At 39.2% G+C, this 16,678-nt stretch overlaps 1 protein-coding gene across 1 annotated transcript; it reads left to right on the top strand.

Moving 5' to 3' along the window:
- The first annotated feature begins 3,297 nt into the window (after positions 1-3,297).
- Positions 3,298-16,277, top strand: wsb1 (WD repeat and SOCS box containing 1). The gene is made up of 9 exons (XM_053320502.1): positions 3,298-3,673; positions 5,441-5,609; positions 7,380-7,663; positions 8,571-8,702; positions 9,198-9,298; positions 11,898-12,070; positions 12,427-12,540; positions 13,737-13,844; positions 14,106-16,277. The coding sequence occupies exons 1-9, from the start codon at positions 3,634-3,636 to the stop codon at positions 14,266-14,268; spliced, it is 1,284 nt and encodes a 427-aa protein (XP_053176477.1). The 5' UTR covers positions 3,298-3,633; the 3' UTR covers positions 14,269-16,277.
- The last annotated feature ends 401 nt before the right edge of the window (positions 16,278-16,678 follow it).

Below are 16,678 nucleotides of genomic sequence, written 5' to 3' on the forward strand. Positions count from 1 at the left end.
GTCTTGATTTAATCTTGAAACTACTCAGGCTTGGATTACAGCCCTGTTTGAGATAAATCCTCGGTTACGGTGAACATCATGTCCTGTTTCATTGTTGTCAAATTAACATTACTGTTACCTGCTTATTCATCAGTATGCAGAATAATTCAAAAAGTATGCACTGTAGAAGTAAACATAATTAATCATCATGTATTACCAAACTCAATCTGCACATTACATTTTCAAAAACTGAATGGAAACAGGAAAAGATGTTCAACTATCCAGAACACTACAACAAGCTTTGAAAAATATACAGCTTTACCTGGTTTAAGCCGAGCAACAACACTGATCTGATCATTTAAGGCTGGTAGTTATGGAGATGAGTTGAAAGGTCAGCTGTAGGTTCAGGTATTGATGAGAAGAGCAGTGTAAACTTACAATGATCATATCATCAGATGTAGGTGAAAAGTGAACTGGTATAGGCTCACATTTCTCAATCAGAATAGTTACTGCAGTTTTCATCAGCTCGTGTGAACATTGAACTTTTAAAGGAAAGTTCTGCAAGATGATTTTCACAATGTAGCAATATGAACCAATGCATGAATGATCTTAATTGGATCTTAGGGAATTTATCTAGCATAACAGGCTTTTAAAACAATACCATTTAAAATCAATTGACTGATTCTAACAGAATCTGAGACTCAGACAGGAACAGGTTGGCTGGCCTTGTGTTTTTTGTCCATGACCTTTTATCCACTTTGCAACTGCTCTGTCAATTTTGGTTCCAGATTCACAATATCACCATATGCTTACATATCCACAGTCCAAAATACTTTGGTAAAGAGTTTTGGACCCTGAAAGTAATTTCTCAGAATCTAGTTTGTGTTTTGGAAGGTGACGAGCTGGCTTCCACAGTTGTTTTAGAGCAGTTTGTGTTTCTGTATTTTGCTGTGATCTGTGAGTAAGTTGATGATTGATCCTTCTTACAGGAAACTTGTTGATGTGTTCTCCTCTCAGGGAAATCCACCTCAATTATTCTCTTCCATCTTGATTTTTATTTTGTTCTTCCATACAGGATACACAGCATTTTTTCCTTAATGTTAAAGCAATATTAGCACTATTTAGTACCATTCCGAGCTGTCAGTCATAATACAAAGCAGCATATCGCATTTTATTAAACATCATTTAAAGGAAAAGCCCAACATTATTGGAATCAAACTGATATTGCACTTCTCATCTGATTCAAGTGAACAAACCTACTTCTTTCTTAAAATGTCGGACTGTTCTTTTAAAGACGATGTACTCCATCACACCACATTTCCTCTCATCAACCTCTGCACTTCCATACATTAATATATATTAATATACATTTATCTAAGGAACAGATAAATGTTCCTTCCAGAAAACACCATGTCTTTATGTCTGACCACACACTCTGTGTTTTGGAAGACCGAGTGTTCACTCGGTCTTCCAAAACAGAGTGTGTGGTCAGACATAAAGACACAGTGTTTTCTGGAAGGAACATTTATCTGTATTTCACCTTATACATTTCCTTAATTGCACCACTAAAGAGAAAATCCACCTGAGACACATGCTAAATGGTAATGTATTTGATATTCCAGGTTTTATATTGTTATTTAGGTGTGAAGTTCTTATTTTGTAGAACTAATCAACATGATGTCACATACATTACAATGTTCAGTCCCACAATATGTTATATAGATGTTGATGAATAAACTTTGGCCCACTTTTAGTTGTCGAAATGATGAAAATGACTAAATGTATGGAGTCTAAAGTGTGCCACTAGAATGATTACTTTACCCTGTTTATTTACAATCTGTTCATAATAATGCTGTTTTCTCTTTGGTTGCGCTTTCTCTTCTGATGGAGAGTTGTGTTTAAATGCTTGTGATACCTGAAATGCAATCATTAAATGTCAAAGCAGGAAAATAAATGTTATGGATCTGAATTCAGTTACTTAGTAATGAGAATAAATTATTGATTGGTGAATATTATTCACCAATCAATATATTATATTATTGGACACTGTAAAAGCATCTAATTATTCTGGTGGCACATTTGAGTCCATGAGAGAGAGAGACAGAGAGACAGAGAGACAGAGAGAGACAGAGAGAGACAGAGATGCACATAGCAGAAACCAGTGGGCCTCAAGTGTCCAGCCCTTTTATACCAAGCTCACCTGTGTGTGTGTTGCCATTCTTCACTGCCAAACAGGAAGAAAACATTTTTAAGGAAAACCAAACCTCTGGCTCTAACTTTGTTTCTGAAAGTGAAGATTAGATTTGTTTCTCCCCACAGTTGTTAGTAATTGTTGTATTTTAATTTTTATTTCCACAGAAGTTTTCTTATATGCAAGGAAATGTGTTTGTCATTGAAATAACTGTGTTGTATCTTGTCTAATTTGTTTGTGAATTATATTTGTAAAGATATTAACATGAACATTAAAGTTTTTTCTATGAAGTAAAGATTTTTGACTTTGTCCCTTTTGATAATTAATAAATGGAAAAACAATACTGAAATTAGAAAGCTTCATTCTTTTTATTGCATGATGCAAATTGAAATGTGTGGCTATAAATTATGATCATTTCTGTGATTAAAATATTCTAAACTCCTGGTTCTCTTTTTCTAGCTTTTCCAGAACTTGGCCTTTAAACTTAAAAAAATGTTTGTGGACTGCATTTAGCATGATCAATTGTAGTCAATATCTTACAAAGGCTGTACGTATAAATATTTTCTGGACCTGTGTCAAGATGTAGCTTTAATGTTTTACACCAAAATCTGGACCAAATTTAAGCCACACTGAGCCAAAACAATTAGCACTTGACATGGAAAAATGAGCTCTGAAAATTGCAATATGTCTATAACCCTATACAATATGTTTGACCACCTGATCTAAACAAAACCACTCTGCCTGCAGATAGAACCTGATCATTCTAAGGTGTGATGTGGAAATGTGGAACCCCCCCCCCCCCCTTTCTGACCTGCGAAATCTCCGTACCTGATGGTCTGCCCTGACGACCCAAAACACAAACAAACATATTTCTTTTTACTTGATTACTCGTTTTTTTTATGAATCTATGGTGTTAATTTATTTATTACATTGATCTCAGGTGCCTCTGTTATGAAAAGAGAGAACAAGGAGAAAAAGTGGAGCAGCAACAACAAAGAATAACAAGAAAAAAAACAGTAGGGGGCGGTGTTAATAGTATTACCATAGCAACACTGATGACGTGATAATGACACCTCCCCCATTTATATACGACCGGCCCACGCCTGAAAATAGCTTGATACGATACCAGCTACTTAGAAGCCATTACGACACCGCGCTGTGTGCAGAAGACGACAGAAATAACATAGTAAAACCGTTTTTATCTCATAGAGTATTGTCTTTGAAACAGAATAAGTCCGTAGTCGAAGAAGTCAAAGGGGAAAAAAAGATATTTACAGAGGTTTAACGACGACTGTATTTTTCACCCGGGACGTCAAGCTTGGCGGAGGGATTTAACAGAGTGTTCTAGACATCGGAAGAGTGAAATCCGCCGTCTAAATCCGCTCCAATTGTTTATTTCCATCAGATACCTTCGTTTTGCGGTCCGTGCTTGGCTTTTCTCTTAGGTCTCTGTCTTTATTTAGATGGCAAGCTTCCCAGACTCTGTCAACGAAAATGATATAGGTAAGTGGAATTGTATATTCACATATTTCTATTAGGGGTGGGACTCACTGTGGCGTTACAACGCAGATATATATCATTTAATACATTCTGAAGTTCTTAATAAATCCACATTAGCATGAAAGAATATCACTAAAACAGCTTTACGTTACATTTTCTTAATAACAATAAATACAAAGTTGGGCTGTAGAGAGCATTGTTTACTCGTTGAAGCAGCTCACTAGCTTGGCAACCATTTAAATTCATTGTTTTGTAAAATGGTCTCTTATGTTTTTTATTATTATATTATAGTTAACCGTACATTATTTTGACTTCTGAATGAAGTCAGGCGCCTCAGGGCTTTACAGATAAGTTCACGCATTCCATGTCTGAAGTGGAATGTGTCTAAAATTTTAACCGTTATGTCATTTATCTTTATGAAATACAGCAGGTTTATTAATGTTTAATTTCGTTAGTTCATTTGTTGCAGTTTGACGCTTTATACTTTGGTATGTTAACGACTGAAAGTGGCTTTCCTTCTATCTGAGTATCTGATGCAAAGCTCAGTCAGCTCAGAGCTTTCCCTCCCCCACCCAGCAGCAGCAGCCAGTGATTCATAACCCTAACCCTCACAAGCTACAGACGTTACTAACAGACGTGCAGACACACTCAACTCTAATGGCCAAACGCTGTGGAGAATCAGCTGCATATAAACCAGGAGCGATTTTAGACTCTTTTTAGGGGTGCTCAAGTGCCCCTAAATTTGATCTCAGCACCCCTAAAAAATAAATACATTATCATTGTTTTGTTTTTTCCTAAAAAAATTCAAATGACTTTATTAACTTTGGATAGGTCTGTCATTAATGTTGTGTTTCCCTCAGGGCTCATTAACTATCTCAGGGTCCTCTCTGTAGAAATCTGTGATTGTTTATTCTGAACCATTATTATTATACAATAAAGTGCTGGAACACTCTACTGTGTATTAATATTTCTTGTTGTAATTTACGTTATCCAGTGAAGAAGAGTCATTTAACAGGGGGTTTGAACACTTGCATGTCATTGTATGACAAATTCTGATTAGGAGGTGAGCCCCTCTAAAGGTCTGATCCAAGAATCGCCCCTGATATAAACTGCAACCGTGTCTCCTTATTGTCTGTAATGTTAGCCATGTACTAAATATCAAATTGTAAAGCAAAACCTAACTACCTTAGGTATGCATTTAAAAAGGGGAATGTGTTATTCTGTCTTTGTCAGAATCTTTACCTTTAATCAGTTGTAATATAAAAAATAAAGCATGTTAGCCTATCAACAATGTTTGTGGTAAGGCTTTTGCTATGATGTCCAACACCATGATATAGAGGGAATAGTAAGTCAAGGGTTACTTTTCAGAGTAGATCTTACTGTTGTGTACAAATAGAGTTGGAGAAAGAGTGAAGAGTTGTGTGTGGATCAAGAATGTTACAGATATACAATATTAACTTTATCTTTATCTCATACAATTCCCCACACAGTGTCATTGTTGTTATTAGTTTAACGACTGAAGGTTTAGCTTATCTCAGTAAGTATTCCACCCAAGGTTATACAACTGGTTTGACTCGAACAGCCAATCAGATGTCTGCATCACTGACAAGCCCACTCATAAATGATTGTTTGTGTGTTAGAGTGAAGAGGGTAGCTTGGTATGTTTGGAATTCCTGAGACTCACAGTGAATAAGCAACAAGCTTTAAGAAGTTAATAAGTGATCGTGTTGATGATTGCAGCTGAAGTAACTGTGTTGTTTTTTTTTCCAGGTAAGGCTAAGTTCATCGGTGAACTCCTGGTGCCTGTTGCTCCCTTCGACCAGAAGTCTGGGCGCGAGGCTTGGAGTGTAGCCTTTGCACCCAATGGTACCTACTTCGCTTGGTCTCAGGGGCATCGCATTGTCAGGCTCGTTCCCTGGGAAAAATGCCTGAAGAACTTGTAAGTATCAGCAGTGGTCACTTACATTTCTTGACAGATTTATATTATGAATCAGACTTTTTACAATAGTCATGAGGAAGAACAAGAGACTTTTAATAGTTTTTTTAAGTTCTTGTAGTTCAGTGAATGAATAAATAAACCTTCATTAATCCCCACAGGAGAAATTCACTTGTTAAAGCAGTTCAAAGAAAAAGAGTGAGTGATTAACAAAAACTAAAGACTACATACAATATATAATAATATACACAACTATCCACTAAAAAGTATAGTAGGCATCAAACCCTAAATTAAACTACAGCATCCAACTATAAACTAAATGACTGAACTTTTAAATGAATCTTTTTCTAAAGATAAACATTTTCAGTCTGAAGGTACTGACAGACAGACTAACACATTGTTGGATTTGGACTTTCCTTGTTAAATGGTAAATGGTAAATGGACTGTACTTATATAGCGCCTTTCTAGTCTGTGCGACCACTCAAAGCGCTTTACATGACATGTCATATTACCCTTTCACACACATTCATACACTGATGGCAGGGGCTACCACGCAGGGTGCCAACCTGCCATCAGGGGGGTCTAACCATTTAGCACAGCAACGGGAGCAATTTTGGGGTTAAGTGTCTTGCCCAAGGACACATCGACATGTGGACTGGAGGAGCCGGGAATCGAACCACCAATCTTCCAATTGGAGGACGACCGCTCTACCTCCTACCCACAGCCGCCCACGCTGACTGTTCTCTCAGAGACCAATGCTGTGTTAAAGACACTTTCTTGTGCACTGACTAAATCCAACCCGCAAAACTGAATATTAACCATTCCTGCAGTGGCTGTAGTGTTACTGTCTGTATTTTATTCCATTTTGAAAGTCACGCAGACTAACTACACTTTACTGTGTCATATTCCAGTATGTGTATCTGCAGCTTAGAGCTAAATCACTGGAAATATGTAAACCAGCAAATTCCTGGAGATTAACTTGATGTCATTAACATTATGTCACATGTTGACCTGTTCTCACAGATGAATTAGTCACACTTTGATAAAGCATTCTTTTAAATTTGAATATTTAAGCATGAAGTGTGGAAATGTTTTGGTGGTGAACAGATTAGCCGCTGGAGAATGTTTCCACTGGATGTTTCTGCTGTAAAATCATAAGGCTTTAAAGTATCCACTGTACTGCTTCATCTGGCTTATCAACCAAAGTAGTTGTGAAGACATTCAAAGCAAGTCTGACAGATGATGGCCAGCTACAATCTGCATCAAATTAATTCAGGATATCAAGCTCATGCTGTGGTGTTTGACAAATGTGCCCATAGAACTTTTTTATCAATTTATTAGCCTGAAGCATGTGTGCCTGTATAACACAGGAAGCAGAATATACACTCAGAGGTGTTCCTCACTGCCAAGGACACGTGGCTCCTATTATCAGCTGCCTTTTTGCTTAACAGGCTCTTTTCCTCTCAATAGGGTCTTCTGACCCTCAGAGCCACACTTTGAAATTGTCTGTAGAACAAAAGCTCATTGTTCCCAAACAGAACACCATGACTGTTTGGCTGCTTTTTCTCTGCTGGGGCAAAAACTACAAAACTTTCCAGCTGACTAATACCTCTGTAACACTGACAGTAAGGCTTACTCTGCAGAAAGTCTTTTTCTCACTTTCAGCTAGAAAAAGAATACAGTTTTAGGTTGGGATAAAAACATGTTAGTAAATTAGTGAAACTTATATTTTCTAGTTTTTTACCAGTTGTCTACTTGTGTTTTGTCTGTTAGCTCTACAGGCCAGAGTGGAGAGGGCACCAATGCCTCAAGCCCGCGGCGCCTGTCCCGACAGAACAGCGATGGAGGCCAGGTAATCCCAGTGACCAACGAGCCCCGCGAACACACCATCGACTGCGGTGACATCGTCTGGGGTTTGGCCTTCGGCTCCTCGGTACCAGAGAAGCACAGCCGCTGTGTTAACATCGAGTGGCACCGATTCAAGTTTGGCCAGGACCAGTTGCTACTAGCAACAGGCCTCAACAATGGTCGCATCAAGATCTGGGATGTTTACACTGGTGAGGACACACTGCAGTCTATTAGAAGTAGTTTCCCTCCTCTGCTTTACCAAGATCTGCTCTAGCTATAATTAACCCATAATGTATAGATATCTAATGTAAACATAACAAGAGAAACAAGTCTTTTAGTAAGTTGGAGCAAATTTTTCATTATATGGTTACTTTATATGTCATGGGTACAGCAGATAGTCAGAGGCCTGCTAATGACAGCAGTAGTAGAGCCATGATGGCTGCTGTAGGAAATGGAAAAGCCAAAAAGTGAAGACTGACTGTTTTTGTGTTTATTTCTGTCGTTTAATAGGCTCTTCAATCTATCCACATCGAGTAAAAAATGTCCAAAGTTTATCATCGTTATCAACAAACATGTCACTGCAATCCAGTATCAAGATAGTTTAATCACCCAGCCTTATCCCAGCTGTGCTGCTGCTCTGTGTACATTATGAAACAGCCTTTGTGTGTCTTTATCGGGAAAAAAAGAATTAGGATTTTATCTACCTGGGAGCACCGCCCCAATAGAGCCTATGTATGAGAAAGGCTGATAGGCATTTAAAGTAAACTGAGTCAAGCTTAGCTTTGGAAGAAAGCCAAGCTTTAGTGTAGGTTATCATTAGGCAGCAACCTGCAGGCCATGTGTTTAGAATAGATCCTAGAATTACCTGTATTGTACACTGATATATATACAGTCATGATACAATCAGTGTTAATGCTCTGAGGGAATGTTTCTTTATATTCAGTGATAAAGAGAAGCAGTGCACCTTTTCTCATGCCAGGCTGTACTCACATATTGAGTAGTTCTGATGAGCCTGTAAACATGTATCATGTTCTATACATTCTCAGGAGGTTCTTTCACTGTGTCTGTCGAGTGGTTCATTCATCATGTATGACTTAATGATTTTGTTTTTTGCAGGAAAACTTTTGCTGAACCTGATGGATCATACTGACGTAGTGCGAGACTTGACCTTTGCTCCTGATGGAAGCCTCATGCTGGTCTCTGCATCCAGAGATAAGACCCTCCGTGTGTGGGATCTCAAAGATGACGGTATGTAGAGCTGCCAGTATTCTTCGTTGTAATGAGGTGAAGGCACTCAGTGACCTTTTTGTTTCTTTAACTGAGAGCGTTCTGTTGACTGTAGCCAGCCCGCACCAGTATTGAGAAGAAAGCATGCATACCGTGGGCCAGCTAAAGCCTGGTGTATTTGTGGACATAATATGCAGAGACAGAAGACATGATCTGCTCTACTCAGTGCTCCTTAGAAGCACACCCTCCTCAACAAGCATGCACAGATCATGTGAGCCTCATCCTGTAAATGGGATCTGAGCAGCCATCCATTGATGCATAGCATAGCATAGCATTAGCTCTGTGACCTACATTGATATAGGTCAGTTAAAATCAGTTGCACATGCTGCTTATTCATTTACTGTTGATCAGTTTATAGTTTAACACATTCTTGTGATATTGTGTGTAATGAATCCAGGATAAAGCAGCAGTTAGTGACAGCAGAGTAACTCAAAGTCAATGTTGTTTGTCTTTCAGGTAACATGGTGAAGGTCTTGCGGGGGCATCAGAACTGGGTGTACTGTAGTGCCTTCTCCCCCGACTCCTCCATCCTCTGCTCAGTGGGTGCTGGAAAAGCAGTACGTACACAAGTTCCTCTTTTCTCAAGTTGATGTGTTTGCTTAGCTACTCTGTGTGCTATTGCTTGTGATCAGTTATGCTCAATGAACCTACAAATGAAAACACTCCCCATCAGCCCCATCCTCCCAATTCCACTTTAAAACAAACGCTCGGTGTCATGAAAACTTAGCCTTCCTGCATTTAGATACTGTTTGCAGTTGGAAAAAAAGGCTTTTGGTGTTCAGTAGTTTGCATGCAGAGCAGACAACTGTGTTCACTATTGTTTTATAGATGAAGTAACCAAAGAAAAGTTAAACTCATTACAGCAAGGGCGTCCTGAAAACAAAACTGAAATAACTTGTCAAGTACAATATTGATGTAAATCTCGCATATTATCAAATGACTGATAAGAAAAATGACTTCTCTTATTTGTGCAGACATGTTTCTGAATATTGATTCTATAGACTGGCCACCATAAGTTCACCTTATCTATAAATGTTGCAGCTCTAGATAGACTGAACATGGTGGTCATTGGTAGACATGGTGGTAGCTTTGCCAGGCTGTGTGTGTCCCTACAGTGTGTGTCTTGCTCTCCCTGTCACAGGTGGTGGCAGAGCTCAGTGTGTGATTGGTTTTGAAGGGAGCGCCGCGCTGACATTTTGAGCAGCCGGTGTAAACCGGGGATGCACAGTGCCCAAAGGCCTGGCCAGGGGCAGCCTGGCACCTGAGCCGCAAGGTCAATCTGTACGTAGGTGCTGCTCCGTGTCTGTCTACCTCTGCTGTCGCAGTTCCTCTATTAATTTTATTCATTTCAGTTTGAAACTATCATTAAACTGGTGGTTAAGTACTCCTTCTGTCCCCCCATCCCTTCACCCTCTACCTCTCTCCCAAATCCACCTCTGCACCCCACCCTTATCTTTAAATAGCACTGTCTACCATCTGCACACGCTAGCTTCTCTTTTGTTACTTGGTTAGGATTTCTGTTACTGTCAGTTAAATGTGTCCCATGTAGCTAAATGTAACATTGTAATCCCCCCCCCTCCCCACCACCACCACCACCACCACCACCACCACACATTTAGTGTTAACAGCTGCCAGTGCTTTGCACCAAACCTGTTTCTAATAGAATGATCATGCAGCTTTCACATTCATTCTAGAAGAAGTGTTTTGTGCCTCTGCAGGGCATTTGTAGCTATAAACAGTCACATTTATATTAGGTAATAAAGTATTATGTTGAATACACTGTCGCCATGTAATATTTAATTAACAGCAGCTAGCAGCAGACTGGCGACAAAAAAGAGGAATGTCCTCTATACCAACATAATCAACAACATTTATCTGCCAGTGTGGCAGATAAACAGAAAATCTACCCACATTTGGCACTTGACGGGTGTTAATTTCAGACCCTGTTTATAAATGTCAGCTGTTGCCTCAAAACAAAAATAATGACGAAATGATTGAGAAAAAAACTGAGCAAAATCCCCAGTGGTTCACAGATTGGCCAATTATTTACTTTTATTTACAGTTTTTGTTCCATCTGCAGTTCTTCTGTGGCTTTTTCTTCTTTTCTAAAGAGCATTTGAGCATCTCTGCTTTTGGCAGCAACAGTGGAACAGCAATAAATAACACTGTTTATTTCAGTTGCATTCCCACATCAGCATTCCTGTGCTGAAAATTAGGCATGAGAGAAAAAGTGCATAATTCCTGTTTTTAACTGAAATGGGAACCTAAAGGGAAGAATAAACTAAACCATTAGTCTGCATGTTACTGTTATGATTGAATGTAGATCATTAACTGCATTTGTTTGCTCACAAGCAGTGTTAGCAGCACTTCTAACACTAAAGATTCAGAGTTTCACAAGTGATATATTAGCAGTTCTCTCATCATGTGTTGCTCTGGAGCAAAGATACTAATACTGAAAATACTGACTATAGACGACTGTCAAAAGCAAAAGTCTTCAACAGATGATCACTTTTCTACCAGATTGTGTGTGTGAGAGTGTGTATACAGTGTGTGTGTATGCATATGTATACTTGCCAAAGGTATGAACCCTTTGGCCATAAAATATTCTTTTCTCTTGCAGTATCTGTCTCTCTTCGTAGGCTTCTGCCGGAGGTGCGAGCCTATTGTAAACACAGTGAACTAAAACTCTGAAAGGGGAAACCAGAGGAGTAACATTATGTTACCTTAAGTTACTACTTGTTTTATTTTCTCTTTTTTTGTGTAGACTTTTTTTGTTAAAATAATAGAAGTATTAATTTAGTGTATATATAATGATATAATGAGAGTATACATTTCAATGATATTGTAGTTAAATACACAACAAAGATATTTTAATGTTAGTTATAATGTTGTAGTTAGTGAAAAGATGTGAAGTGTTGCATTTGACTTTTAGCCTTGCTGCTTGTGTAGCATGTGCTCTAATGTTTGTTTGGTCTGGTTTAAAGTTACAAAGCTTTACAATGACACTGAGCATAACATGAGCATAATTCTGATTAATTCCTGCTTAATTTCTAAATGATTGATGTGCATATAGTAATGATAGCAGTAAGATAATATATATCTATATTCTCTCCTAATCATTCCATAGGCTATAACAGTCCTCTCTTCACGTTACAGGTGTTCCTATGGAACATGGATAAGTACACACTGATGAGGAAGCTGGAGGGACACCATAATGATGTGGTGTCTTGTGAGTTTTCACCAGATGGGGCGATGTTGGCCACCGCCTCTTATGACACCCGCGTCATCGTGTGGGACCACCACAAGGGCACCATTCTGCTGGAGCTGGGGTAAGACCTGGATAAGGAAAATAAACTGCTTTATACTTAATAAACTTGTTTTCTTTTGTGCCAAGGAACTCCATTGTTAAACTCATCAATGAGCCACATTGTTGCAGTGGATGCAACTGAAAATAGTCCATAACAAATGCACCAACACTTTCTAAAGTACAATGTTTTAGAAAATGTCAGAAAGGATGATACTATATATTGATTAGGAATGAGTGGGCCTGTGGCTGTACCCAGTCACAGCTACATGAAGTAACCCTCCAACTGTCCATTTCAATTTAAAGTAGATTTAAAGTTGAATGGGTTGAGCTGCTTTCTTCTGATGCTGTTATTAAACTGTCACTCTCTTCTTCCTCCAGCCATCTCTTCCCTCCTCCATCACCCATTTTTGCTGGAGGGGCAAATGACCGCTGGGTTCGCTCTGTGAGCTTCTGCCCTGATGGCCGCCACATTGCCAGCATTACTGATGACAGGTAAGACTCTGAATAACATCCGAGTTCTACTAATGTTTAACATTTCTTAAACAGCAACTCAGCTGTGTCGTTGTATCTTGTACTCTCTGTTTTTCTTTCATACTTTCCCTGTATCCGTTGTGGTTAGTGAAGCAGAAACGTCTCGTGGCTCAATTAATGTTTAGTCAGCAGCTTTTCTCTTAGAGGAACCACAGACAGTGTTGTTGGAAAATAGAAACTGTTACATGAATATAGATTCAGTGTTGAAATACTGACCTTCAGATTTTATAAGCCCAAATTATAAACAGTCAGTAACTTGAGTGTGAGCCTCCAAAAACACGTGTTGAGCTGCGTGTGATGTTTGCTCACTGAAGCAGTGTGTGTTGTGTAGCAGTTCACACGGACTCATATGTACATAGCAGAGTGCAGCAGAAAAGCATCACTGTTTGCTGCAGTTTGTTTTTCAGTCTCACTCAATCATGAGTTTTAATGGGACTTGAGAGCACAGAGCTACTGTATGCTGGTTTGTTTGGATGGGTCCCATGACTATCACAAGGTAGCTGTTAATCACTGTGAGCGCTGGCTGAGAGCTGAGCTGTTGCTACAAAACATGTTGGAAAAAGAAGCTCCACAAAATGGTGGCTTGAGGGGGAAAAAAACATGTCAATACAGCACTCCTACTAGAGGCTGTTCATGGAAAACACTGCTTTCACTTGGTTTGGACCAGCACTGTAAAAATAGAAAGTATAACTAATCAACAGATAATAGAAAGTATTAGTGACTTTTTGCTGCGTATAGAAAAAGATATATTGATTGATATTAACAATCAACAAATTTTTTTGAACGTTAAGTAAAAGGGGTCAACATCATATTCTGACTTTGAGTGCCTAGTATAAATCCACAAGTACAAATATGGGGCAACGCAAGCCTGAAAAATGTCATGTCCTCTAAACTTACTGAGCTAGTACAGCAGACAGGCTGGTATACATTTATAATCTCCAGGTCAGAGACAAGGAACCCTGATGACATCATCAGACAGTGTTTGCCATCCGAGTTTTCACAAGTTCATAGAAATTGAGACAAATTACTAAATTTTCACTTTCTTACATTTTGTCATGTTTTTGTGCATTTAACAGTAACAATAGAAAGGTAGTCCTGTGTGTTCCATGCAGCCTGATTCCTGACAGCACTGTCCTTGTGTTTGTGTCTGTGTTCAGGCTGGTTCGTTTCTGGAGCATTGAGGAAAGAGCTCCTCAGGCCATCGCCTCTCTCTCTAATGGCCTCTGCTGTGCCTTCTCCTCTGAAGGAAGTGTCCTTGCTGCTGGGTAAGACATTAGCACACACACACACACACACACACACACACACACACACACACACACACACACACACACACACACACACACACACACACACATTAAAAGACTTGTGTCATATATTACTGTCACCTGCATTATAACCTTCAAGGAGACCTGTTTGCTTGTCACACATGCATTCTTAACCCTTTTTTCAAATTTTCCACTGACCTCACATGCTAGCTCATATTTCTGTGTCATCATTGTTAAAGAGCTGCGTGTGTTTTGCAGGACTCGTGATGGTGGTGTGCACTTCTGGGAAAGTCCTCGTAGCATTGCCAGTCTGCAGCACATGTGCAGGATGGCTCTCCGCCGGGTGATGACCACAGAGCAGGTGGAGACTCTGGCCATTCCCACGCCACTCCGCGACTACCTAACCTATAAAGTCATCTAATCCCCCATCCACCCAGCCCCCACTGCACCTGCAGCAGCATGCTGGAAAACCAATGAATCTCTCGCTTGTCTGAAAAACAAACATTTTTTTTAGAGAACTCTGTTGAAAGGACAAACAAAACCAATCTGGACAAGAGGACAAGAGCTTAATTTTACTGATGCCCCAGAGCCACATCCCTATCTCACCCCCCCACCCCCCCTCCAACCACATCCTCACACAGCAGGATGTTGTGTTTTGTACATATTTATTTTTGTTAGTGCTTTAGTAAAGGAGCTTGCTGAGGCCAGCACACAATCCATACCTGTAAGGTCAAGTTATTTCTGGGGCTTCCTGCTCCCCCCCTCCACCACATCAGTGTGGTACCTGAAAGTGTTCTGCTCCAGCTCTTCACCAAGTTCACTAAACTCCTCCTCTTCTTCTTCTTTTCCGCTGACTTGAAATGGCTGTTGCACTTAATATAAGAAGCTTTGCAGTTGTGCTCTCTGTTACTGTCAGGTTTTCACTTTGTAAGTGTGTGAGCTAAAGGGAAGAGTCGCGTGGGATGTAAGGGTTTAAAGGATGCAGGGTTTTTGAAGGCCAACACTAAGATCTTTGGACTACTGATACTGTGGAATTACTTATCTTTAAATTTGATCATAACAATCCAAGCAGCCAGTGTTCTCTCACATTGTGAATATTTTTTTCTTAAACAGTATTTACAGCACAATCACATGTCCTGGACATTTTTTAATGTGGCTTAGCAGCAGATGTTATTTCCAATATAAAATCACTCGCTAGATTTATCAGCAGTTCAAGTACAGTGACTTAGCTATCAATCAACTCAATGTCAACATCATATAGTTTTTATACAATCAGACTCCAGATAGCTATCTTGACGTTCTGCCTACAATGGCTCCAAATATCCACTGCAGCTTACATTATTCTAGCCCTGACATGATGACCCGAAACATGTCTGACTGGTAACATAATGGCAACAATATGCTTGAATGTGTGTGTGTGTGTGTCCTATAAAGCCTTGAGATGAGTGTTGCAATGATCTCACACTAAAGCAAAGCCCATCTGCTGCTTCACTGCTATCTATATTTAAGCCTGTAAAAAAAACCTGTATACACAATTCCATGTGATATGTATATACAAAACTGTATGATGTCTGTAAACATATCGAAGTGTAGATTTTTTTTTTCTTTTTGGTCACGTTCTTCTGTTCAACATTTGTATTTTTGTATTTGTATTTCTTCTTGTTCTCCTTTTTAAATGTGAAAATGTCTACAAATAACTACAGCTGTCTTACTGCTAAGGCTCAGAAAGATATTCCATTTCTCTGTGCAGGTCTGATCTAGACTATAGCATTGAATGCTCCTGTGCCCTGTCACACTTTGCTCTGTGTAGAAATGACTGCGAGTAAAGACAGCAAACTCGAAAGTAACATTGTTCCTCTGATAAACAAATGAGACCAAATGACTGGCAGCCTCTGTCATCTGGTGTCAAAGACCTTCATGTTCACTGTATTTGAGATAGAAATCTGCACATGATAATCCACAGTGACTCTTAAGAAATCTTCACTTTCTTGATTGTCATTTTCAGTTTGTATGTTGGTGAGAGGAGATATGAAGAAGGGAAAACTAGTTCTGAGTGTGTTTGTGTGTGTGTGTGTGTTTGTGTGTGTGTGTGTGTGTGTGTGTGTGTAGGCAGGTGGGTGCAGAGCAGCTGCAATAAGTTCTCTGACAGTCAGTGCTAATGCCAAAGGTTTCCCTGTGTGATAGTCTGTGAATGGTCAGGCTCTCATACTCCTCCGCTGATAGATGATGTCTCACAAAAAGGCTGCAGTGCTTTGTTCTCCATACAGAACCTTAACGTTTGTAACCATTGTGATTGGAAAAACACAGTCCTGCCTCAGTTGGATGCAGTATGAAGCGCTAAATATATCAAATATATATGAATGTATACATTTCCTTTTTTTTGGTAATGTTTTTTTTTGTGTTTGTAGTTTCAATAAAGGCTTTTTAACAAAACAATGGGATTATTGTTGTATGAGAGAAAACAGTAGCTCCTCAGATAGTGAACTCCTTTTCCCAAAACACTTAAAACCCCTGACATGTTTTGAATTCTTGAGTATTTGGCTGTAGCCTTAAATACTTGAATGTAATATGCAACAATTAAAGGTAATTGAAGAATTTGTTTCTCAGACAGGTAAGCATTATAACCCTTACCTGACTAACAACTCTACCTCATTCAGCATCAGGGTCTATATGATACATTTACTAAAAGAATTGGTTTCATAGTACATGATAGTTCATTTTTTATATTAAAAAAAATATAGAAGTACATACAGAATGTACACCATCATCTTGATGTTAAGATGATGGTGCTGTAGGTGTAAAGTATCCCATAGGTGTTCAGCTAAGATCTG

The sequence above is a fragment of the Scomber japonicus genome, chromosome 6, assembly GCF_027409825.1.
Source record: "Scomber japonicus isolate fScoJap1 chromosome 6, fScoJap1.pri, whole genome shotgun sequence".
In the NCBI taxonomy this organism is placed as follows: domain Eukaryota; kingdom Metazoa; phylum Chordata; class Actinopteri; order Scombriformes; family Scombridae; genus Scomber; species Scomber japonicus.

Coding starts and splice junctions, on each gene's coding strand:
- wsb1 (XM_053320502.1), top strand. CDS start 3,634: ATGGCAAGCTTCCCAGACTCTGTCAACGAAAATGATATAG. Junction 7,664..8,570: donor GATCTGGGATGTTTACACTG/GTGAGGACACAC, acceptor TGTTTTTTGCAG/GAAAACTTTTGCTGAACCTG. Junction 8,703..9,197: donor GTGGGATCTCAAAGATGACG/GTATGTAGAGCT, acceptor TTTGTCTTTCAG/GTAACATGGTGAAGGTCTTG.